Source organism: Lampris incognitus, chromosome 7 (genome assembly GCF_029633865.1).
Source record: "Lampris incognitus isolate fLamInc1 chromosome 7, fLamInc1.hap2, whole genome shotgun sequence".
NCBI classification, from domain to species: Eukaryota; Metazoa; Chordata; class Actinopteri; order Lampriformes; family Lampridae; genus Lampris; species Lampris incognitus.
In genome coordinates, this window is record NC_079217.1 from 38,258,798 (window position 1) to 38,284,630 (window position 25,833).

The following is a 25,833-nucleotide window of genomic DNA, read 5'->3' on the forward strand; positions in this document are numbered from 1 at the left end:
CTCCCCCCATTGCTCAGTTTGGCTGGGCGGCCAGCTCTAGGAAGAGTCCTAGTGGATCCAAACTTCTTCCATTTACGAATGATGGAGACCACTGTGCTCTTCGGGACCTTCAAAGCTGGAGAAAATTTTTTGTACCCTTCCCCAGATCTGTGCCTCGATACAATCCTGTCTCGGAGGTCCACAGACAATTCCTTTGACTTCATGGCTTGGTTTCTGCTCTGACATGCACTGTCAACAGTGGGACCTTATATAGACAGGTGTGTGCCTTTGCAAATCATGTCCAATCAATTGAATTTACTACCGGTGGACTCCAATCAAGATGTAGAAACATCTCAAGGATGATCAGTGGAAACAGGATGAACCTGAGCTCAATTTTGAGTGTCATAGCAAAGGGTGTGAATACTTATGTACGTGCAATATTTCAGTTTTTTATTTTTATTTTTTTAAATTTATTTCTGATTTTTCCCTTTTTTCTCCCAATTTAGTGGCCAATTGATCCCTATTTTAATTCAAACACCCACCCTCGTATTGCATGCGTTCGCCAACTGCATCTCTCCGGCCGGCAGTCTCGAAGGAAAGCGCCTCCCCACTTTCGTGACAAGGCGAATCCAAGCCGAACCACTGTTTTTCCGACACACACACAGAGACGCATTCACATGACGAACACAAGCCGACTCCGCCCCCCTCCCGAAGACAGCGTTGCCAATGATTGCTGCTTCATCGAGTCCGGCCATAGTCGGATCTGACGAGACCGGGGCGCGAACCCCAGTCCCCAGTGGGCAACTGCATCGACACCAAGCCGATGCTTAGACCGCTACGCCACCGCGGACTCCAGTTTTTTATTTTTAATACATTTACAAATGTTTCTACAAAACCTTTTTCACTATGTCATTATGGGGTATTGTGTGTAGATTGATGAGAGAAAAAAGGAATTTAATCCATTTTGGAATAAGGCTGTAACATAACAAAATGTGGGGAAAGTGAAGGGGTGTGAATACTTTCCGGATGCACTGTATATATATATATATATATATATATATATATATATATAGATAGATAGAGCAATCACACTTCTGGGCCACTCGATTGGCAGGTATAAATGTTAGAACAGTGTGTCGTCCTAAAGAATAGCAAATGGTCTTACATACCAGCATTTAAGTCCTCCTACCTGCTGTAACCCCCCCCCCCCCAAAAAAAACACACACACACACATCGCTCTATTACGCTCCACTGAAAAAAGTCTGCAGTGCAGCTGTGAAGCCTGGAGCCACCACACAATGGAAAGGTGGATGCAGAATGGACACCATGGGGCTCTTTTATGACCAATTTCAAGCCAAATTAAGTATTAATGAATAAGGATTTTATTAGTCCAAGGGATTAAGACACTGGTTTTTTTTCCCTCCCAATCGTTCTCAAGAATCTATACTGCTATTGCTAAAGGCTCACCTGCCCCCCAGAGACAATTTATTCTTAGGCTTGAACTTTAGGATATGAGCGATGTATGATTTCGAATAAATGTACAATGGAATCCAGGACTGTTTGAAAACCACTTCAATCAAACGCTTTCTAATATTCTTTCACCCTCGTCTTCACACATGCCATTCACCTTTGTGGTTGTTTAGAGAAGAACATTTGGGCTGTGCGTCTAGAAAACTGCCGATGTCCCTCAGTACTTCAGACATCCCGTGAACAAGGACAAAGCAACAACACGACAGCATACATCTGTACACTCTATATACAGAGAAGAGCAGTTATGTTTTAGCTTTCCTAAGGACATGACTATATCGGTGCCACAGGGACAATCTATTCACAAGTGTGGCCGCTGTCAGAAGAATACAGACAAATGTCTTTTTTTTCCAACCTCGTCACGTAAACCATTCACCGAGGCGAGACTGACATTTTTTTTAAGCAGAAAGCATGTCCATACAGAAATAGTTGACCCACAGAGTTCACAATTTCCCCACCTAAAACACTTCTGCGCACAGTTATTACTGAATACAGAGGAATCAATAGTAGTGAGTGAACAAACTTCACACCTTGGCTGTTTCCTCCACGAGAACACGAGGCCTGTTGTTGCCCAGCACACAGGACACTGTGCAGGCAAATGCACTGCTCCATCCTGAACATCACAAGCCTCAACAGAGACATGCATCAAAAACACACGTCGAGACCTTTTAAATTATTTCTTTATTTATATATATTCATTTATTCATGTCAGTTTGGTTGGTAATCTTTTTAATCATTGCTGTTGCACTGTAGTATTGTTGTACTTAAAACAAATAAAAAAAGGACAAAAATCAACCAAAAAAACAAAAAACAAACAAAAAATTAAAAAAAAATAAAATAAAATAAACCTAAGATGCAGGAGCGGAGCAGAGAGCCGGCTAACACACGAGCAGGGAGGGAGGGAGGAAGGAATAAAGACAGATTGAAATGGCAGGGTGGGGTGGGGGGTGTCGGGTCTTTCCAATCACCCAGAGGACATGTGCAATTTGAAGAAGGTCTCCGACTCCTTTGGTCCCCCCCGCCCCCGACCCCACAGTTTCGTTTAAGTTGTCTCCGCATGAGTCACTCCACTCCTCATCGTTTTCGCAAATCTCAAAAACGACAGTTTGCTCCCGTTATCTCTTCCATCCCTTTTTTTTTTTTTGCTTTAGGCCTCGGACACCAAGTGCGGCCTCTACAGACGTGTCAAGGGCTGGAACACGCCCTACGCCGGCAACGGCTTCATGTTCCCTCTGTGTTGAAGCTTCCATTCAAATAGTCCATTCCTATGGACGCCTCTTTAAATTCCTCGCGTATGGTTCAGGGAGGCAGGACAAATAAGTTTCCAAGTCAAGGGTCCTCTCGCCTCGTCCCATCTTCTGTTCCAGGTTTTGGGGAATGGAGGCAGCGGGGGGGTGGGGGGGGCACAACGTAAGGGGAGATAAAGAAAGACAGAGGTGGGTGAGAAGGGTAGGTGAGTAGTTGTAGTAGTAGTAGTGTCCTCCTTGGCTGCTGTAGTAACAAGGCCAGCAATGGAGGAAGGGCTTACGTCCGTTGTGCGACAGACATCTGAGGCTGAACAGAGTGGGAAGGGAAGGAGTAAAAGGAAGGAAGAGAACGTGAAGGGGGGGGGGTTGTCCATCTCCACACTCGTCATGTTTATGATATGTAAGCTATTTTACAAGTTCCGAATCCCTTGTGTTTTATACGTTAAGTCTCTGTAGCACCCGAAATCAACCCCAGATGACAAAGCCCAAAGCCTGACCCCTTATTTAGCCTACCACAACTACCCCATCAACAGAAACAGGACCAACATCAACAAGATGACAACAGTCACAACAACATCAATGATTGAAATGATACTTTAAAAAGCAACACAAAATAATTACTCTACTCTTATTCAAGTGTCTTGATATAATAATATTAAAACAAATATTTTTACGTCAAGGAAAGAGCACCGTCTTTCTTCTCTCTGTCCTCTTTTGGCTAGAAATCTCAATATTCAGAGGAAAAAAACAAAAACAAATATTTCAAAGACATCAAAAATACAAATGATAAACAACAGCAATATAAAAGAGCCTCCCCGGCATCTAAAAATAAAAGTAATAAAAAAAGAAAAGAAAAAAAAAATCGATACACAAATTGCAATAGCGTTCTATACATGGCATCACTGTACAAGGAAAGGAGCAAATCTCTGGTAAAACTACCCAAAACGCAATATACCATCACTGACAAGGGAGCGGGATAGAGAAGGGAGGTAAAAAAAATAAAGGGGGGTGGGGGGATGGAATGGAAGAATGGGGCTAATATGAGATGGCAAGAGAGATGAGAGATGAGAAAAGACACAAGAGGGCAAGTTGGGAAGACGGCTGAAAAAGGACAGAAAGAAGATTGAACCGAAAGTGCAGAATTACTTAAGTGATCCAAAAAAAATATTGTCTTCCTTGCAACAAAGAGTTGTTTTTCCTTTAATAATAATATTCATTATAATAACAATAAAACTTCTTTCATGGAAACAGTAATAGCAATAAGAGTAACAATAAATCATTTCTACATTTTTAATTTTGAAATTTAAAAAAAGAAAGAAAAGAAAATGAATGCCAGAACAAGGGGGAAGAAAGAAACAAAAAGAAAAAAAGAAATAAAAGAGAGGGCTGGTTTGTCCTGTGCGATGCCACAGCCCTCCTATTTGGAAGAACCACCTCATTGCCCCTAAAGAGCCTGATCGACAACATCCCCACGCAGCCCAAAGTAACGGGCTGCTCCACTCCGAGGGGCCGCCTCATTGGCTCAGAGTACACACTCTGGAATGGTCCACTGAAGGAGAGGAGAGGGGGAGAGGGCAAAACTCAGTGAGATTCACTGTCCCCTCTGCCCGTCCACCCCCCCCCCCCACACACACACACACACAGACTTCAAGTGAATACTTTGGGTTTGTGGCAGGGGTGTGTATACATTTTTCTTTGTGTGTCTGTAAGTATTTTATAATTCTTATTTTTCAAATTTCAATTATCCTGCAAGTTTGACTCAATGAATGCCTCGGCCAATGACACTCATACTTTGTCATTATGTCAACATTTAAGAGAGGACTAAAAGGACGCGGAGGGCTGAGACTGGGGCAGCAGAGGGCTGTGGTTTGAACGGAAGAGGTGAGCGGAGACAAGGCGAGTTGAGAGAGGGAGGAAGGGAATCCCAATCGATTGAAATCAGACGGTGGAGTGAAATCAAGAGATAACGACAATCCGGACATCCAGGTGTTGCTGGATGCGCAGAAAAGGCTGGCACTTTGACCCTGAAAAAAAAAAAAAAAAACCCTTCCTAATCCCACTCCCACTCAATTGGACTGCCCTCCAGGGGACAGGTGGGGACAGAAAGACGGACATAGAGCAACCTCTCTGGGCAGACAATGGCGGTTTGGCATGATGCTGCTCAACTCAAGTCAACACAATTCAGGGTGGCTGATATGGACCTCTATACACAGGATGTAACCCCTAGGAGAGAAGGAGACAGAGGGAGAGAAAAGGCTGGGGTGAAGGTGTCTAACACGATGATATTCATAATAAGCTATCAGGTTGTGGACTTCATTCAAAATGACACACAAGTTCAGGCCGGTTCAGACCTTGTTTTATGCGTTGTGTGCATAAATATATACTTTAAAAATGACTAAGAAAAACACAGTATTTAGCCAATATCAAAGTAGTTTCCAGTAGCCTTCATCAGAGAATGTAATGTAACAGTAGCATTAGCCACTGCCAGAACCAGGGATTGATAGTACTATTACCATCTTCTGCTACTTGTGTATGACTGGGTGCAATCCTGTCTACCTGTGCTAGACCCCTGCCTGCTCCATGCTGTACTGCAGGTCTGGGGGCTTGTAGCTGAGAAGCATGTCACTGGTGCAGGAAGAGGGGTAGCAGGTTGCTGCATGGAGTTCTCCCTCCACGTCACATACTGCGTGGAGTGACATTCATTGTCATGATACAGACTGAAAAATTGACGGAATAGATATGTGGCCCTGTAGTGAGGTTTTTCTAGCGTAATATTAGACAGGCTCAGTTAGAGAGTGCACCCCGCTCACCTGACTCTTCCCGCTGGTGCAGCTGTTGACTTCCTGTTAGTGATGTCTGACTGAGGATGTCAGACATGCGGGCGGAGCTCAGTGCTTTCCCAGCTAACAGGCTCATCCCAGACATCGGCTCCGCCTGGTCCTGAACACAGTGAATAATCATTGTGAGCAAAGACAAACCTGAAAAAGGCTAAAAGCCACTAACATCAACTATACTTGGACACTAGGCCCAGAATTACACTTACACAGAGCACTTTTCTAGAGGGCTTCAATGTTATCATGTATGAAAACAAGTCTACAAAATGTCACATCTGCCTTTCTGACATATAGTTTTTCCAACTTCTACACAAAGTGTCTCCACTGACACAGTAAAAAAAAAAAAATCTAACCTGCCTCCTCCTCTCTAACACACACACACACACACACACACACATACATATATACACTACCGTTCAAAAGTTTGGGATCACATTGAAATGTCCATATTTTTGAAGGAAAAGCACTGTACTTTTCAATGAAGATAACTTTAAACTAGTCTTAACTTTAAAGAAATACACTCTATACATTGCTAATGTGGTAAATGACTATTCTAGCTGCAAATGTCTGGTTTTTGGTGCAATATCTACATAGGTGTATAGAGGCCCATTTCAAGCAACTATCACTCCAGTGTTCTAATGGTACAATGTGTTTGCTCATTGGCTCAGAAGGCTAATTGATGATTAGAAAACCCTTGTGCAATCATGTTCACACATCTGAAAACAGTTTAGCTCGTTACAGAAGCTACAAAACTGACCTTCCTTTGAGCAGATTGAGTTTCTGGAGCATCACATTTGTGGGGTCAATTAAACGCTCAAAATGGCCAGAAAAAGAGAACTTTCATCTGAAACTCGACAGTCTATTCTTGTTCTTAGAAATGAAGGCTATTCCATGCGAGAAATTGCTAAGAAATTGAAGATTTCCTACACCGGTGTGTACTACTCCCTTCAGAGGACAGCACAAACAGGCTCTAACCAGAGTAGAAAAAGAAGTGGGAGGCCGCGTTGCACAACTGAGCAAGAAGATAAGTACATTAGAGTCTCTAGTTTGAGAAACAGACGCCTCACAGGTCCCCAACTGGCATCTTCATTAAATAGTACCCGCAAAACACCAGTGTCAACATCTACAGTGAAGAGGCGGCTGCGGGATTCTGGGCTTCAGGGCAGAGTGGCAAAGAAAAAGCCATATCTGAGACTGACCAATAAAAGAAAAAGATTAAGATGGGCAAAAGAACACAGACATTGGACAGAGGAAGACTGGAAAAAAGTGTTGTGGACGGATGAATCCAAGTTTGAGGTGTTTGGATCACAAAGAAGAACGTTTGTGAGACGCAGAACAAATGAAAAGATGCTGGAAGAATGCCTGACGCCATCTGTTAAGCATGGTGGAGGTAATGTGATGGCCTGGGGTTGCTTTGGTGCTGGTAAGGTGGGAGATTTGTACAGGGTAAAAGGGATTCTGAATAAGGAAGGCTATCACTCCATTTTGCAACGCCATGCCATACCCAGTGGACAGCGCTTGATTGGAGCCAATTTCATCCTACAACAGGACAATGACCCTAAACACACCTCCAAATTGTGCAAGAACTATTTAGAGCAGAAGCAGGCAGCTGGTATTCTATCGGTAATGGAGTGGCCAGCGCAGTCACCAGATCTGAACCCCATTGAGCTGTTGTGGGAGCAGCTTGACCGTATGGTACGCAAGAAGTGCCCATCCAACCAATCCAACTTGTGGGAGCTGCTTCTGGAAGCGTGGGGTGCAATTTCTCCAGATTACCTCAACAAATTAACAGCTAGAATGCCAAAGGTCTGCAATGCTGTAATTGCTGCAAATGGAGGATTCTTTGACGAAAGCAAAGTTTGATGTAAAAAAAATCTTATTTCAAATACAAATCATTATTTCTAACCTTGTCAATGTCTTGACTCTATTTTCTATTCATTTCACAACATATGGTGGTGAATAAGTGTGACTTTTCATGGAAAACACAAAATTGTTTGGGTGATCCCAAACTTTTGAACGGTAGTGTATATATATATATATATATATATATATAGTATATATATATTTATTTAGTTTAATTTTTTTTTATTTTCCACCTTCATTTGATAGCGATAGTAGAGAGAGACAGGAAAAGCAAGGGAGAGAGAGGGGATGACATGCAGCAAAGGGCCCGGACCGATTCGAACCCAGGCCGCTGCAGTAAGGACTCATATCAGCCTTATTTAAGGTACGCGCTCTGCCACTGGGGCTCCCCCACTTTTATGATTTAAATGGATTATTCGTAATGCATGTGCTCAGTGTGTTTCTTGGTTTCATGAGATATGTGTGATGACTCATGGATTTATATAGTGTTTAACAAATGTAGTTTAATCCTTAATGCTTACTAGCTCTGGGAAAGACTGAATGTTCTACCTTACACCATCAGTCTCTCCCTGAAATTTCTCATGACAGAGCATGCTGGCAGGACATGTCTACGGGCAGGCTACCGGAAAAACGTCACAACCCAATATTTTTTGACATTTCCATGTTTCATGCCATGCATCACAGCGCATCTATGAGGCTCAGATTAAAATTAAAACAACTAGCGTTTGCCTTACTCTTCATAGAAAGTGCTTTTCTTAAAAGACTTATTTAGAAGTGACTGTATCCATCTCTTTGGCACTGAAGCTTAAACCTTAAAACTGCAGTGTAAGGTTAAGTAATTTCAAAGTTATTTCACATAACGAAGTTGGAGCCTTATTGTAGCATTTTTTTTGTTTCACTATCACATCAGAAATATTACGATGTGTTTGTAAAAATGCAGGCCAAACTTAAGTCTCATGACCTTTCAGGAGGTAAGATGCTGTCTGTTTTCAGTGGAAAGAAATTAAACGTTAAGCAGAGTAAATGGCTATGAACATTGTGTGAACACATTTGTGCAGGATGAGCTGGTGGAAGAATCATCCAGTAAAAGTCTGGAGAAAAAAATGAATTTAAGTAAACGATCTAAAACGGCTGTGTTTAAAGCAAAAAATGGAAATTACAGGTGGCGTAAAACCTGCTTTAATATCACAAAATCTAATATTTCCCTGTGAATGCAAATCATCATGAAATTTTTACAAATTACAATTGCTCAACCTTAACTCCATTTAAACTAAGCCAGTTGCACTCACATAGGCATCGTCGCAGGTTTGGATCGTGTGATGACGCTGTAGCTGCCCACGAGACCTGTAAGTGTCACCGGTGGCACCCCGTGAGTAGCTCACACCATTATGGTCAGGCACATCCATGGCCTGTCCCGAGGTTCTGCACTCTACATGTTCTGGATCTGAAGTAAAGAGGAAATAGATATTGTGGTTATGTTCATGTTACAATGAAGGACACAAAACGGTTGTCTACACGATACAATTTGCTATGATGGCAAATTAATTTAATTGAAAGAAATGGGATAGAACTTGGTTGTTAAGCCATCTCTATCTGGGAAGCCTAGGAATCACAGAGAACAGAAGTCTATGTAAGGGACTGAATATTGTGGTTCAATCCAATGTTATGGATGTTACTTTTGTATACTAAAAGCACAACTATGATATCGAGAGTTGCAATATAGGACTATTTATCTCTTGTCTACACAGAGGTAATCGAATTAAACAGCTGAACAGTTTTGCATGTTACAAAATTACTCTAGTCTGCTTAGGTCTAACTGCCAGTTGGTCTCAACACTCAAATCCTTCTGGAAAATGACCTGAAAGGTGAACACTAGAAGAGCGCACTCAGTAGAGTGCAGATCCCCACCAGGCGTATCTCCCCTTCTCCAGTGCTCGGACCTAGTGACAGACCAGCCCTTTATTCACCAACCAGGTGGTGCTCACATTTGGGTGAAAAACCAGCTGAAGAATTAGCACTCAATTGCAGCATAAAACAGGTTTTTTAAAAGGTTCTGACTCACTGCAACTACGAGAGGTCCTTGATCATACATTCATAACTGTGCAACAAATATTATTAGGCTGACAGGCCCAGTAGTATGTGAGATTACAGCAGACAGACAGACAGACAGACAGACAGACAGACAGACAGACAGACACACACACACACACACACGGTGAGAAAAACCAGTGTTTTTCCTGCCATTATAAGCCTTTTGCACAGCGCCCAAGTCGATTGAAGGGGAAATATAGAAAGAAAAAAAGTTTTAATATGCAGTGCTCAAGCTAAAAAAAAATCTACCAAACGAAACACTTTTGTCTGTCAGTCTGTGGATACGCAGACTCCTAGGCGGTCCCTCACATGAATGCGACTAAGTCTAATATAAACTTGCACTTTCCAAAAAGAAAAGGTTTGCTATGCAACCATTTAAGCCTAACCCCTACCCTGTCTTTATTTTAATATTATGATAAAGCTAGGTAAACCGTTTACTCGCACATGCACTCACATCTACGGTTGACTCAGATCGGGCAGCAACACACTGCAGTTTGACCAACTTGGAATGACTTGCTGACTTGTGAAATATGATCGACCTCTCGTTTGCTTTCAAGACTCATACGCTGTTGCTGCCCGATCTAAGTCAACCATGTGCATGCGTGCGACTCACATCTACAGTTGACTCAGATCAGGCAGCGACAGAGAGCAGTGTTGGTCAAGCGAGTGAAAGAGTTGAGCGGCGGTAGCGAGAACAAACATTTTTCAAAGGTTTTCAATCACTGCAACCACAAGAGGGTCTTAATAACACAGTCATAACTGTGCACAAAAAATATTAGGCCAATGGGCCCAATAGAATGCAAGATTAGCTGCGGACAGATACAGACACGCACACGGAAACACACACACACACACACAAGCGCACACGCACAGAACCAAATGCATAATCCCCTCCACGCTACCACCTGGTGGAGATAAAAATTATGCGTACATGTATTCTGTTAACTGATGCCATTTCTGCTCACTCTCGTATCATTTGATCTCCAACCAAATGAGCTCATTCACATGAACAACTCCACCTCTCACCTGAGAAGAAAGAACTCGCTTATGTGAGAAATTCTCTCTTCTAACTTAAGAAGGTGAGGTGATTTGTGTGATCAAAGTATGGTCTTATACAGACTGTCAGTTTAGCACAGTGAATCCTGCATCCTTGTCCTATATATTCTAGTCTTCTGTCTTTTCGTGCAGTCTTTCCCTTCTGTGAATTGTAGTTGTTTAAGAGACCCAGGTAATTCTTTTAAATCCTTGTTATAACTTGCTGCCATCCTCCTCAAAATTCCTTCTTGATTGCAGAAGCCTCATTCAAGAATGGAGACTAATACAGAACAAATTTTAAAGTCTACAACAGCGCAACGTGTTAAGTGATGGGATGACTGACACCGATGGTAGATTTACTCCCTTTGATCCAATCTGAAGATGCTGCAGTCTAATACAAGGCCTGATCCTTATCTATAGGGGCTAGAGAGCTTTTTAATTATCCCCCTAAGCCTTACCTCTGGCTGCTGAAGCAGTCCTTATGTAGCCATGCCTGTGTGTAGGGGAATTGTAGGGTGGGGTGCCTCCTTGGGGTGGTCCCAGCAGCTCGTGCCCTTCCCCAGCCTTGGCAAGCAGGCCCTCATGTGTGTGGTGGTACCCAGCAGGTAACTCATCCTCCTCCATGCTCTCCGAGTGGGGCAGGCCAGGACAGGGAGCCTGGGCTGGATGCTGCTGGGGCTGGACCTCTGGGGGTCGGATCTGTAGGAGGTGGTGGTAGTGTTGGGTTCCAGACGCTCCCTGTGGGGTGGGGGGTTCCAGGGTCTCACCTTGGCTCAGCTGGCGGAGCAGCAGCATTTCTCCATAGTCCTGGGGCCCAGTGCTGGGTGGGGTCGGGGGTGCTGGTCCTGGCCGGGGGCTCTGCCTCTTCAGCAGGGCAGCGAGGTCCTGGGGGGGCAGCCTGGGGTCTGCATGGCCTGTAAGGGAGTGGCGGGGGGAAAGGAGACCCTGCAGGGTGGGAGTGACGTGTTGTTGTGGGGACCGGTACTCCAATGGGGTGGGGGAGAGCAGGGCCTGTTGTAGCGCTGAGGGACTACCGTAGCCACTGGTCCCAACTGCTCCACTCTGGTAGCCCTCCAAGCCGGGCACTTTGAGGGAGGCTCCCTGTAAGTAAGGGTTGTAGGAGCCAACAACACCAGAGGCACCCCGTGATGCAGCATCATTTGAGAAGAGGTGGGGGTTAAACTGGGCCTGGTCATAGCCCGACGAAAAGCGCCCAAGGCTACGACTGAAAAGAAAGAAGGAGGGAGTGAAAAAGACAATCAAAAAAATGCTCACCAGCATCAACAATATCTAAATTTACCGACTAACATAGACACAGTACTAACACATTGCCCTAACTATGAGCTTTAAACCATCTACAACTGGCCTCCATTGAATCACCACACAAAGAGAATCTAGCAATTAAATTGGGTCAAGTCTAGGTCACAAGTATTTACTGAGAGCAGTAAATACTTTGTTTGATGCTTAAAAAGTTTTGTTTGATACTTCCGAAACAAATCTAATTCCACAGAATATCACTGGTCTTAAGTCGGTTTGGTACTACCAACTTGACAATAACAGCACAGTGAGACAATGATTCCAACTGTTGGGAACTCTACAGCTACTTCTCCACGACTCACATCAAACCACTCACCCAGCTAAAACTGAGGTGAAGTATTCACTGATGAGGTCATCCCGGCAACGTTTGTTTTGGGATATCAAAACATATTGGTGACAATATCGATTACAAGGACAATCTTAAAGTCTAACCTCTTATCTCTAAATTAATTCTGTGGTCTGACTAACAAAGGGCTGAGTATATAATATTAGTTTAGATTTGGGAAGTCTATTATTTAATCTAAATTCAAGAGAAAAGAAAAGCCAACTAAAGAAAAGCAATGGAAAAAAAGCTGGTGAAAATTCTGAAGGAATCTGAAAATATGGCCAACAGTATGAAGGTGTTTGTAAGACTGCTAAAATGATAGCAAAAACCAAAATGTATGAAAAAAAAAGAAAAAATAATAGTAAGAAAAAACTAAAAGTACAAAAAAGAAAGAGTTGATAGTGTTTGATGCATTTGGCAAACACCAGAGTACACGGTGATGGGTTGGGTGGGGTCACCTGTGCGTCTCAGCATTGTCTGCACTTAGCTGCTTTCCAAGGACCCGGTGTCCACATGGTGTGGACAAGAAGCTACTCTGCCTCTGTGTGCCACCTCCAAGTTCCACCTCTTGCACCTGAATGGTCACCTGTGCAAAAAAACAAGCAAATAACAAATTAACTCGGCAGCCAACTGTTCAATGATAGATGTATGTCGTAAAAGACCATCAAGCTCAGATAAACTTGTATATCTATGACACCTTACAGCAGGCTGATTTACCCTTGTCTGAAGGTATTAAGACAAAATGGGAGGAAGCGTTGGGTCTGTAGATATCTGATTAAAATTGTGAGGGAAGCCTGCAGCACAGACATACATGCTCAAACAATGCTAGACACCGCCTTATCCGACTTAAATATTTGTACCGACTCCATTATTCCAGAATTAGGCTACACCAGATTTATCCTGAAGTGTCACCCTTACGCGAAAAATGTCAAGTCAGCCGAAGGTACTCTGCTACACAGCTTTACTCTTTGCCCAAAGATACAGACCTACTGGATAGAAATATCTAAGATACTGTCTAAAATGATCAACACCCAGTTAGAACAAGACCCTCTTTTAATCATTCTCAGAAGGTCTGATACGCAGACCAATCTGACTGCCTCTCAACAACACTTTCCCTCTTATTGCCTTATTACAGCAATGAGGTTGCTTCTTTTGTTTTGGAAAGAAAAAGGGGTCCCTACTACTAAGATGTGGCTCAGCGACCTGTCAAATACCTTACATCTGGAGAGAATAAGATATGTTTTAAAAGATAAACTTTCACTGTTTGAAAAAACCTGGTTACCCCTTATTCATTACCTTGCTAGTTTGACTAGCTACAATTAATATGTTTCACTATTAATCACCTATTGCATAGTAGATGGATGGGGAGGGACTTTATATTTTAATTTAATTTTTGTATTCGCTTAAGTTGTTTTGTACCATTAGTATGCAATATGTTATATTCATCTAATACCTGTTTTGCATTAAGCATCTGTTGCTTTTTAGTACTCTCTGTTGTTTTTCTTTTTGTTTGTCTTTTGTTGTGTACTTGAAAAATGACCACTGTATATCACATATGTACAGTGCATCCGGAAAATATTCACACCCCTTCACTTTCCCAAAAATTTTGTTATGTTACAGCCTTATTCCAAAATGGATTAAATTCCTTTTTTTCTCATCAATCTACACACAATACCCCATAATGACAAAGTGAAAAAGGTTTTGTAGAAATTTTTGCAAATTTATTAAAAATAAAAAACTGAAATATTGCATGTACATAAGTATTCACACCCTTTGCTGTGACACTCAAAATTGAGCTCAGGTTCATCCTGTTTCCACTGATCATCCTTGAGATGTTTCTACATCTTGATTGGAGTCCACCTGTAGTAAATTCAATTGATCAGACATGATTTGGGAAGGCACACACCTGTCTATATAAGGTCCCACTGTTGACAGTGCATGCCAAAGCAGAAACCAAGCCATGAAGTCAAAGGAATTGTCGGTGGACCTCCGAGACAGGATTGTATCGAGGCACAGATCTTGGGAAGGGTACAAAAAATTTTCTCCAGCTTTGAAGGTCCCGAAGAGCACAGTGGTCTTGAACATTCGTAAATGGAAGAAGTTTGGATCCACCAGGACTCTTCCTAGAGCTGGCCGCCCAGCCAAACTGAGCAATCGGGGGAGAAGGGCCTTGGTCAGCGAGGTGACAAAGAACCCGATGGTCATGCTGACAGAGCTTCAGCATTCCTCTGTAGAGATGGGAGAACCTTCTAGAAGGAAAACCATCTCTGCAGCACTCCACCAATCAGGCCTTTATGGTACAGTGGCCAGACGGAAGCCTCTGCTCAATTAAAGGCACATGACAGCCCGCTTGGAGTTTGCCAGAAAGCACCTAAAGGACTCTCAGACCATGAGAAAAAAGATTCTCTGGTCTGATGAAACCAAGATTGAACTCTTTGGCCTGAATGCCAAACGTCACGTCTGGAGGAAACCAGGCACCTCTCATCACCTTGCTAATACCATCCCTACAGTGAAGCATGGTGGTGGCAGCATCATGCTGTGGGGATGTTCTTCAGTGGCAGGAACTGGGAGACGAGTCAGGATCGAGGGAAAGATGAATGGAGCAAAGTACAGAGAGATCCTTGATGAAAACCTGCTCCAGAGTGCTCAGGACCTCAGACTGGGGCGAAGGTTTACCTTTCAACACGACAACAACCCTAAGCACACAGCCAAGACAACGAAGGAGTGGCTTCGGGACAAGTCTGTGAATGTCCTTGAGTGGCCCAGCCAGAGCCCAGACTTGAACCCCATTGAACATCTCTGGAAAGACCTGAAAATAGCTGTGCAGCGACGCTCCCCATCTAACCTTATAGAGCTCGAGAGGATCTGCAGAGAAGAATGGGAGAAATACCCCAAATATAGGTGTGCCAAGCTTGTAGCTTCATACCTAAGAAGACTTGAGGCTGTAATCGCTGCCAAGGGTGCCTCAACCAAGTACCGAGTAAAGGGTGTGAATACTTATGTACATGCAATATTTCAGTTTTTTATTTTTAATAAATTTGCAAAAATTTCTACAAAACCTTTTTCGCTTTGTCATTATGGGGTATTGTATGTAGATTGATGAGAAAAAAACGGAATTTAATCCATTTTGGAATAAGGCTGTAACATAACAAAATGTGGGGAAAGTGAAGGGGTGTGAATACTTTCCGGATGCACTGTACATGCATGAACTAACTGCTCAAATAAAATATATATCTTCTGAAATAACAAATGAACTCACAAGGGACAATTTTGGAAAAAACAACTTTTGAAGGACTTGTAGGACCATATGGAGTTCACTACCATCAAGTTCCATGAGGTTTGAAAGCCTTGGGAATAGAATATGCATGGTGCATATTCCTAAAACTAACAATACTGGATCTCTGTGATCACCTGTTGTTGCTGGGGTACTGCCTGGTTTATAGGAACACCCGTGCGGGCAGATACTGCTGCCTGATTAGCTGGTAAGGAGACTCTTGGGAGGCTTGTGGGAGGTGGGCTGCCGCTCTGGGCCTGATAGAGGGATGTAGCACCATGCTGGTACTGCACTGATGATGGACCTCCTAGGATAACAGATGAGAGGAGAGCTAAAATAACATACTCGACATGAGGTGAAACTACTGACTCCTTGTGCCACATATGCATCCAAGCAACCCTTTATGTAGCCCTCATTTGGTTGGTTTCCCTCTGCACTCTTACTGTCCAAACAAGAAAAGAGAACAATGAAACTCCAAAATCCTAACATATAGCACCAGTGCGTCATCAGTTACAAATGATGAAGAAGCAAAGCATCCAAGAAATTGCAGTACTAACCATGCCCCTGCATTATCGCTGCAGAGCCCGGTGGAGGACTCTGATTGGGCTGTCTGAAGAGGTGGTTGCTGGGATGTGTTGGCGGAGGGCTGGAGGGCTGGATACGGAGCCTGGGGGTGGAGCAGGACAGAGGAGGAGAGGAGCGAGATACAACAGTGATGTAACACTTCAGTCGATACCACTGCACCACAGTTTAAGATTGCACTGGATATGTTTCATAGCTGATGTGTGTGTGTGTGTGTGGTCACCTCTGAAGCTGGTGGGTGAGGTGACTGGGCTGGCTCTCTCCATGTCCTAAAGACAGGGCCTGCACAGGAGAGAGAAATTCACCGATCATGGGTTTTTATGTATGCTTCCAATAATATATATGTGCGCATGGTTATTCAAAGGATTCCATTTTTCAAAATGTATGTGGACATACTGAAAGTTATTTCTCATTTTCCAATTTGCACAGTAATGTAGCAAGACATTATTAGGAATTATTATGCAATTAACATCTACATAAAATGCAGCTGATTAGATAAGAATTACAATGACTCAAACAGTCACAGAGATCACAAGGAAATCCAACCACCAGTGGGATTTCCTTGGGACTGCCTTAGGTGAATGTGTCATCATAGCAATAGCTACCATATGTGAGGGAGCAGTGAAGACTAGACTATTCGTGGTTGAGATTTAAATGGGTGAGGTCGTCCGATGGTTAGATCTTCTTCAATCAATCAATCAAAAATCATTTGTATAGGACCTATCATACAGGTTACTGCAGTTCAAAGTGCTTCACAGATGCTTCATCTATTCGTAACCTCCTGTTACTCTAAGATGAGGTCACATGAGCTTACCATAGGCAGCTATGAGGAATAAATCAAAAAGCTATTTTTTTAACTTATTTTCAATCAGCTATAGCATTTTCAAATATATAATTGTGATCCCCATTCCAGCCCATGGAGTGAAAATGTTTAGCCAGGGCAACAGAAGTTAAATTCAAATATTTTGACATTCTGTACTGTTGATTTTGACTTCAAACATGGCTCCCCTGTGCTGCACTTATTAGTCTGCATTTCAATATTGCCAACAGAAATGTTTTTTCCTTTGTAGTGGTTAATTACCCCAAATTCAAAGTATGAAAATTTACCACCAAAGGTTTTAACATCACACAAAAGAGAGAAAAAGACAGAGAGAAACAGTAAATTAATGTCCATAAATTTCAACAAAGGTTTTGATTAAGAGAACAAAAAACAAAGAGCTACTGTCAAAAAACCATCACCATCCCTGAAAGAACAGCTATTGGTCATTTCCAGTGAGTGACAGAAATACCTTCACATTGATGACTTTATGACTGTCTCAGCAGCCTAATCAATGGTCAAATTTAATTTTACGAACTTATCCGACATCACTGTCACCATCACTGTATTTAATTCTAGTATGTTGCCTCTCTGTCTGGCTGTTAGCTGGCATTAAATGTATGCATTTTAAAAAAGGAAAACCCAAGAAAAAAACCCACCATACCCCCACCAGAGAGAGAGAGAGCAGGAGAGCAAGAGACTGACTGACTGACTATGTATTTACCTGGATTTGCTGGTGGAGGATTTGCTGCTCTTGCTGGTATAGAATGTGCTGCTGTTGGGTGTGCTCCAGGAGTCGCTCGTCTTGTGGTGCAGCATACATTTTTTGGAGCTGCTCACACTCCTGTTGGTTACATACAAGCAGTTTTGCAGGAATCAGCCACACAAAAAAAAAAAAAAAAAAAAAAAACACACACACAAAAAAACACAAAAAAAAAAAAACTTTTTTTTTTAACAATTGTGAGTTGGAGGCAAAACTGAATTGTTCCGTTTTGGAGATGTCGCTCTTCTTATTTTCAATTCCATGCCCAGTCGACCAAATTAAAAGATGCTACTCTTCTTGATTCATCTATTATTGGCAAAACCCAGTGTTATGAGTCTTAAGCAGGCAATAAAAAGTAGACTTGTCAAAAGATGGCTATCCTAGCTGTCATGATCAATACTTGTTTGGAGCCTCTTCGATTTCACATTTTATTTTTACAAACAAGCCACAAAAAAAAAACACAACACACTCACACCACAATCGCATCATATTTGGCTTACTAACCACATCACGGCAACCAAATTAACACAATATACACGTGTCAAAAAAAGTGTAAAGTGGGGTGAAACACAATGCTTATTTTGTGATCAAATTCAATTAACCTCTGCTTTGACACTGTAAGGATTCACATCAGTAACCAAAAACATACAGCCCTCTCGGGCTATCGTTCTCACTCACATACACAAAACATTACGATTTTGTTTGGAATTGGACCTTGATGCACTAAAAACCCTCATTTAGCCAATTTATGATATCAATCAATTTAAACTCTATGTGAAACTTCTGTTTGGCAAAATTAAAGCAAGATTTTTTTGGGGTGAGAAGCCATGTTTTCATCCACTACATTCATCCTGAGAGTTAAAGCCAATACCAAAGATCTCAAGATCTGTCAGTCTAAAGCCAGCAAAACAGAACTGCCAACACACACACACACACACACACGCACATCCTTTTGTAAGTACAAAAACGCCTTGGTTGATGCTCCTAATTTGGTCAAAGGTTAATAAAAGTATTTATTCTGTAAATGCTACATCATTAATTCTCCTCTTCATTGAGTCCATATAGGTATTTCCAAGAGCTGAGGAAACCTAACAACTACATTCACTTTGAAATGCCACATTATGTTCATTTGCAAAATAGGACAACAACAGGCACTATGTATATGATAACATGTGTAGAGATGACCAACTCTGAGATCGCATCAATGCACTTAACTCCTTTCCGGTTGGAAAATTCTGCCATGAGGCTACTATTAAACTGAACTCTTCAGGGTTATCCCAGGTGGCAGGTCATATGTGCATACACCCCCCATTAACCGTATTTAAATGTAACACCCACTACAGCATAGCGGTGCATGTCTAAGCTACAACACCTACCACAGGCTCAACAGTTTTCCTCAATCTTTTTATCTCCAATGATATTAAAAGGAAATTTGATTTCAAAGACACTATACTCCAAACTGTGGTTCCCGGCCATGTCTGAACAAGGTCCCTGGAGTCTTCCAGGTAAAGCCTCTGTTTACCATGTCCTGAAATAATCAGATCTGTGCATTAAATGACGGATTACGCTGCATCAATGATGATTAAGTAAAAACTTGGACACTCATGGCGCTAACACTGTTATCCATCTAGCTAGTGTAGTGAGCTTTAATCTTCTACGTCACTTGGCTATTTCTTGGTCATCACAGTTCTCTCTATATTGCTTGGTCATCACAGTTCTCCCTATATTCCACAGCTGTTCCCCCGAATGTCACAACAAGATTCAACACAAAATTCAAAATGTCCAGTTTTCTGCTACAACGAGTGATTCATGGTCTAGCCGCACTTCAGAATCTTATTTGAGTCTGACCAATCATTTCAGTCATGACTGGAAGGCTTATTCTTTTAGGTTTTTTTACCCTGTAGGACTATATTTTTTTTAAAATAGGGAAATTAGTTTGCTTGTAATGTTCAGTCTTCTTCTTTCAGCTTCTTCCCTGTTTTTCAGGGGTTGCCACAGTGGATTTTACAGTTTCCATCAGGACCCTGTGAGGGCACAGCACCAATGCTGGCCACTGTTAATGCAGGCCTCGACCGATCCGGTATGGTCTTGTCAATCCACATATTGATTTGGCAAAATATTACGTCAGATGCCCTTTCTGACACAACCACTAAACCCTTTGGATGGGGGTACAGGTAAAGCACTGGATGCCGTCCCAGTATTCATCGACCTGCGTCCATGCCTGTCGCCATATCGCTTGTAATGTTCAGTAACTTGCATAATAGCCTTAAAAATTAATATGGTTGCCTACCAGCACGGGGATCGCTGGTTCGAATCCGTGTGTTACCTCCGGCTTGGTTGGGCGTCCCTACAAACACAATTGGCCGTGTCTGCGGGTGGGAAGCCAGATGTGAGTATGTGTCCTGGTCGCTGTATTAGTGCCTCCCTGGTTGGTCGGGGCGGCTATTTGGGGGGGAGGGGGAACTGGGTGGAATAGTGTGATCCTCTAACGTGCTACGTCCCCCTGGCGAAACTCCTCACTGTCAGGTAAAAAGAAGCAGCTGGCGATGCCACATGTATCAGAGGAGGCATGTGGTAGTCTGCAGCCCTCCCCAGATTGGCAGAGGGGGTGGAGCAACGACCAGGATGACTCGGAAGTGTGGGATAATTGGCCGGATACAATTGGGGAGAGAAAGGGGGAAAGGTCAAAACAAAAAACAAAAACATTATGCAAAAGAATTGTGATAAGAACATGGACCGTGATCCTGCCTGAAAAATGTGTGATATATTTTTGCCATATCGCCCACCCCTACTTAACATCCCCTGCATCCCCACGCAACTCACTGACCTATTCCCTGTAGCTAGGGCCTTAGATTCCCCCTCATAGTATAATCTCTACTATAGGGCCAAACAAGTAGCAAGGGTTTATTTATGGCAATCAACTCCACAGACAAACTACTTCAGAGGCAGCATGATGCTGCCTCTGAAGATTTTTGTTGGCTATACTTTTAAACACACTATAACTCTCTCAGTTCACTATGGGTAACATTTTTGGAGCAATCCTCTAGCCATGGCAAGTCTGACATAGATTTACTTTGGTAAAGTAGCCAATGGGAAGTGGTGCCACATTACCAAGCTACTAATGAATTCCATCATGTTTCCTTGGTCAGGGCTCCAGACTAACTTTTTCCACTAGGAGCACTGGTGCGCCTTACTGAAAATTTTAGGAGCACCAGCACATCATTTAGGAGCACCACTTAAATCAACACGCAATGCAACACATTGATATTTTTTCCATCTTAACTGTATCACTGATAAATGCTTTGGTAATAAATAGATCACTTACAGAAATAACAATATGCTGTTTTATTTTAAATGTCACAAAGTGAGATAGTGCTTAGGGGCAAAAAAAAAACAAACAAACAAAAAAAAAGCAATAAGTTAAATAAAATGTGAACTTTAAAGTGCTTTATGTAAACACAGGCACCAAATAATACATTTATAAATGTAAACATAAGGTATGTGGTCAGTAACATTACTGTCATTACAGCACAAGAATCACTCCAATAAACTGGGCACATGCTGTGTCATTGCTGTGGTTAACTTTAACTCCATTCTTTTTTAATAAGTCTATGTGACCCTTGAATATGGTGAATGGTAACTCTTCTTTGGCAATGTAGTACGCTGTATGGAATTCTATTTCCATTTTGGCCTCTTCTGCAGAACGATTTGCAGACCCTGCCTTTCAAATGCCATTTGCACAGACGCTGAACTTCCAGCCATGCACCTGTCCCTGCACAGTTTGTGCTTCAGACTGGTGTTGTGCTTAAAGATGGTGTCATGCTTGAACATAGTGGTGCCAGTCGAGGGGCCGGCAAACTTGGTTTTCCCCGCAAAGGTTGGCCCACACTGAGAACAATACATGCAGCACATGGTGCCTTTTTCTTCGCTACATCGCAGCCAGGGATATTGCACAAGCCATTCCTGTTGGAAGGAATACGTCTTTGCCTTTTTCACACGACCTGCTGCTTCCTCGTCTGAACTGTCATCAGTTTGGGTCGGTGGAACAGGAGGAGAGTCTGAAGAAAGGTCTTTTCTTTTAAAAAAAAACAATCAATAGTTCATTTCACAGCGACAGCAAGTCCTCCTGAGTGGCGACTGACATCCCGCGCACGATCCCCCCCCCCCCCACACACACACACACAATGCTGCTTTGTTTTGGTCACGTCATGAGAGTCTCGCAGTAACTCCTCTCTTTCACACGTGTACACACACACACACACACACCCAAGCCCACTCACTCACACACAAGTTCTCACTCTTACTAGTTTTCACATGATTAAAACAAAAACACGGTTACATTCCAAGCCACACCAGTGCACCTGTGTTTAAAATTTACTCGCACTGACGCCAAAACTAGGCGCAAAATGAGACTAAATGGTCTCACTCTGGAGCCCTGTTGGTGCTGCGTACCTTAAACTTCTTTTTTCTGAGTGATGTCCTTGTAATTTCTTCGCTACATCTACAAGCTGAATCATACAAGTAGTTTTGTTTCGTGGTCTTTGTTTTTCTACACTGGGCAGAGTTTGAGCTCAGACAACATTGTCTGACTCTTTGCTGACCTCTGGCTACTTAACAAGGCTTGATAATGTACTTATCAGCCAAAAGCACCACAGAGCCAACCTGCCGACTCTCACTAATGTTAAGAGCGAGGTCAGAGTCTGCGGGATCAACTAGGCAAATCAAATCAAATCAAATCAATTTTATTTGTGTAGCCCAATATCACAAATTACAAATTTGCCTCAGTGGGCTTAACAGCAACACATCATCCTGTCCTTAGACCCTCTCATCGGATAAGGAACAACTCCTTATCCGAATGACAGAATGACAAAACTTCAGGGACATTCAGTGCACCATTGGAACAGGCTTTGCACCATAAACTCAGTTTCACTGTGAACCGACATCCTTCTAGGGATGTCAATTCTCTCATAAAATCAAATTTGAATCCAGACCCATCAGAATGATCAAAATCTGAATAGATTTTAATTTAACAATTTATAAATAGACAAATTATGTGGAAGTCATCTGATTCCGCATTTGTGAAGGATAAGAAAATAGCTTGATCAAAACTAAGAATTGGCACACAAGGCTACAGTGAGTGTACCCACACAATGAATGTAACAGGCTGAAGGTTTATCACTACAATTATTCACAAGTAACAAATCAACTACAATGTCTTTGAAATAGATTTCAATTTTATTTTTAATAAAAACACAAGTCACTACACACACACCAAGAAATTATATTATATTTCACATTATGTAAATTAATAATGTGAATGCATTTTCCTACTCAAAGCATGATAATGGATTTGAGTACCGATTCTTCCCCCCCCCCCCACAGTGCCACGCAACATCTGCCGTGGGCTGTGTGTCGCAAATTGTGGTCACTCACTCACTCATGAATGCAAATTGGGGTCACTCACTCATGAACAACCTGAGAGGGACACTTAGTAGGGATACGAGCTTGTTAGTCTTTGATATATTAACTATGTACATTTCAATTTTTTTTGCAATAATAATAATAATAATCTAACTAAAATGGAAGGAGTCTCTGTCTGTCTGTCCTTCAACTTTCTCCACAACCACTCATCCAATCGACCTCACACTTGGCGGATGCGCTGTGGGTTGTTTAAACTTTGAAACAGATGCAAATCTCAAGATTCAATCTGACAGTTCAACATCCTTCTATTTGTATCTGGTCAAAATGAAACAGTAGGGTGGGAGAATGGAAGAGAATAATGGATTACGATGTTTACCCCTTTATCACGCTTTATTATTCCAATTTGACTCTCAAGTCAGGAGGTGGGATGCTGTTCTCAGTTTACGTCAACCTCTCTCATTCTCCACCAATATCACCCTCTCAGAAGATGAAACTCTTTGGTAGAAATACTTTCTGCTGTGATTCCCAAATAATCTATAGTTATTAACCCGGCAAACTGACTGGTCTCAACACAAAAAGATGTCAAATACAGGCTTATTGGAATTTAACCCGTTGGCGATGCCATTGCTGATTGGTATATTATCTGGGGTTGAACTAATTATCTGCTGAAGGGTTTCCATTGCATGCTTAGATGTTAAGAGTGATGTACCTGCTTGAGTTGTCGAATGAGGCTGCTGTTCTCCAGGTGAGCCTTGAAGGCCTGGATGGTGGTAGCACCATCAGAGAATCGTCGGACAGGCGAGAAACGCTCCATGGGGAGGTGGAGTGTGTTGCAGTCCTTATAACTCGATCTGAGGATGGGATCACAGGGAAGACACACACACACACACACACACACACACACACACATATATACACAAACCCAGCCACAAACACAAACACACGTATGTGTGTGCAAAGATGCAGCCCAAGCACACAGCCACAGTGACATATGTTGCACAGATGCAGTGACACACATATTCAATCATACACAGACACAGATGAGACACAGAAACACACAAGAGTTACGTGAGCCCCTACTATCCATACAGCACCCTCTCAATTGCAAATTATATAATGGCTATAATTAACAGAATGGAAAAACAAAACATTAGGTCTGCCTGCAACTTCGTGAAACAGACTTAACAGGTGAATCCAGCTATAAACTAAGATTCCTTGTTAATTTCACCAATATATGCTTAATCATCATGGGAGCTATAGATAAAAGGGGAGGGGGCAGGTTAGAGCAGGATAATAATGCCTTGGGGCTGAGACTAGTCTAAACAACTCCTTATTAGGGGGTGCGGTCCAAATATTTTCTACAATGCACCATGAGAATTTGCGTCATCCCACCTTGAAGACATTTTGCTCTTAAGTCACTGCACTATGAGTAACGATACACTAACTTGAACTTAATTTTTGAAATGGTAAATGTCCCAATTGTCCTTTAGTTCATGGCAAAAGTCAAGCGTCAAGAGACAAGAGACCTATACATAGCTGGAATTATGGGAACTTGTAAGGAATCCTACAAATACAACACCGGAGTTTTACCTTTGAAATATTGAATTCCTGTGCCTTAGCAAAGCTTGTTACTTTTGGTGGACGTGTCTTTATGCCCAATAACCAGGAATAGGTTGCATTCCCGTCCTGTATTGCTCCACAGACTGATTTGTAAAGCATAGTAACTGACAGCGACCTCAATATTTTTTTTAATTTTTTTTTATGAAGCTCAAAGTACATTTTTCTGGTTTCAAATACAACTACTTTAAGAAACAAGCATTGTTCATTTTTATGACGTCAGGGTAACATGAAAACTTAGTCAAGAGTAGTTATTTCCTTTACATTGGCCATCTCTACTGATCTTATAGCACACCACAAAAATTCTGTTATGAGGAGAATGTTGGGTGCCATTAAACATTTTACAGCATGTGATATGATTGTTAAAGATATCATTTTCCTCCTTAACTTTTCAAAAGGAACCTCTTTGGCCAGCTTACCCTAGCAAGAATTGAATATTTATAGTAGTGTGTTCACTTTTTAAGGCACTGAGATTTTTCTGAGTTAGTTTACACCGTCAATACTGAATGCCTTAAATGATGGATCCATCTCAATCAAAAAAACTAAAATAAAAAGTACACATGTAAAAAAAAACTGGTTGTGAAAGAACAGCCAATTATTTGTCATTTCAAAATGTTGATCAAAGAGCTCACTTGTAATGGAATAAATGCACCTCTTTAACATGTAAACATAGTATTTCAAGTACTATGACAAAGACATACATCCAACGAACCTCCAATAAACACATTTGCTCAATTCAGGCAGCAATAATCTTTTTACTCGTTTCAACCCCTGTTCAGGAAAAACTTCAGGAAAGACTTTAGAGGTTCTGCTTCCCAATGTACATCAAAAATGTTGCATTGAGAAAATAATGCACCCAAAATGTGAAAAGACTTCCTTATTTGAGTTGAGAATATAGAGGCGGGTGATACTCTGAGAAACCGGCTATAATTGCATGGATAAAGCCATAAAAGGCTTGAGTCAATGTGGTTACTTTATACTTGCACTTAAGACCCAAATTGAAGAAATGTTTTTCATTAGAAAGAAAAAACTGATATCTTACTCCCTAACATTGATCGAACAGCTTGATGTATAATGGAAAAGATTTATGTTTTGTATTAAATCAAATCAATTTTATTTGTATAGCCTAATATCACAAATT

General features: G+C 41.9%; 1 protein-coding gene across 5 annotated transcripts in view; it reads right to left on the reverse strand.

Moving 5' to 3' along the window:
- Positions 1 to 2,174: 2,174 nt before the first annotated feature.
- The window catches only part of sik3 (SIK family kinase 3), a 96,583-nt gene continuing 72,924 nt past the window's right edge, over positions 2,175 to 25,833 (reverse strand). For 3 of the 5 annotated variants that reach the window (XM_056283507.1, XM_056283503.1, XM_056283506.1), the window contains 11 exons: positions 23,785 to 23,926; positions 17,616 to 17,735; positions 16,298 to 16,356; positions 16,050 to 16,159; positions 15,630 to 15,799; positions 12,677 to 12,804; positions 11,035 to 11,801; positions 8,740 to 8,894; positions 5,564 to 5,693; positions 5,310 to 5,436; positions 2,175 to 4,976 (listed from right to left, as the gene is read on the reverse strand). In XM_056283507.1, the coding sequence (XP_056139482.1) occupies positions 5,315 to 5,436; positions 5,564 to 5,693; positions 8,740 to 8,894; positions 11,035 to 11,801; positions 12,677 to 12,804; positions 15,630 to 15,799; positions 16,050 to 16,159; positions 16,298 to 16,356; positions 17,616 to 17,735; positions 23,785 to 23,926 (1,903 nt within the window). In that variant the 3' untranslated portion in view covers positions 2,175 to 4,976; positions 5,310 to 5,314. Of the gene's footprint in view, positions 4,977 to 5,309; positions 5,471 to 5,563; positions 5,694 to 8,739; positions 8,895 to 11,034; positions 11,802 to 12,676; positions 12,805 to 15,629; positions 15,800 to 16,049; positions 16,160 to 16,297; positions 16,357 to 17,615; positions 17,736 to 23,784; positions 23,927 to 25,833 lie in introns of those variants that run through there. The other 2 variants (XM_056283505.1, XM_056283504.1) reach the window with 2 other exon arrangements.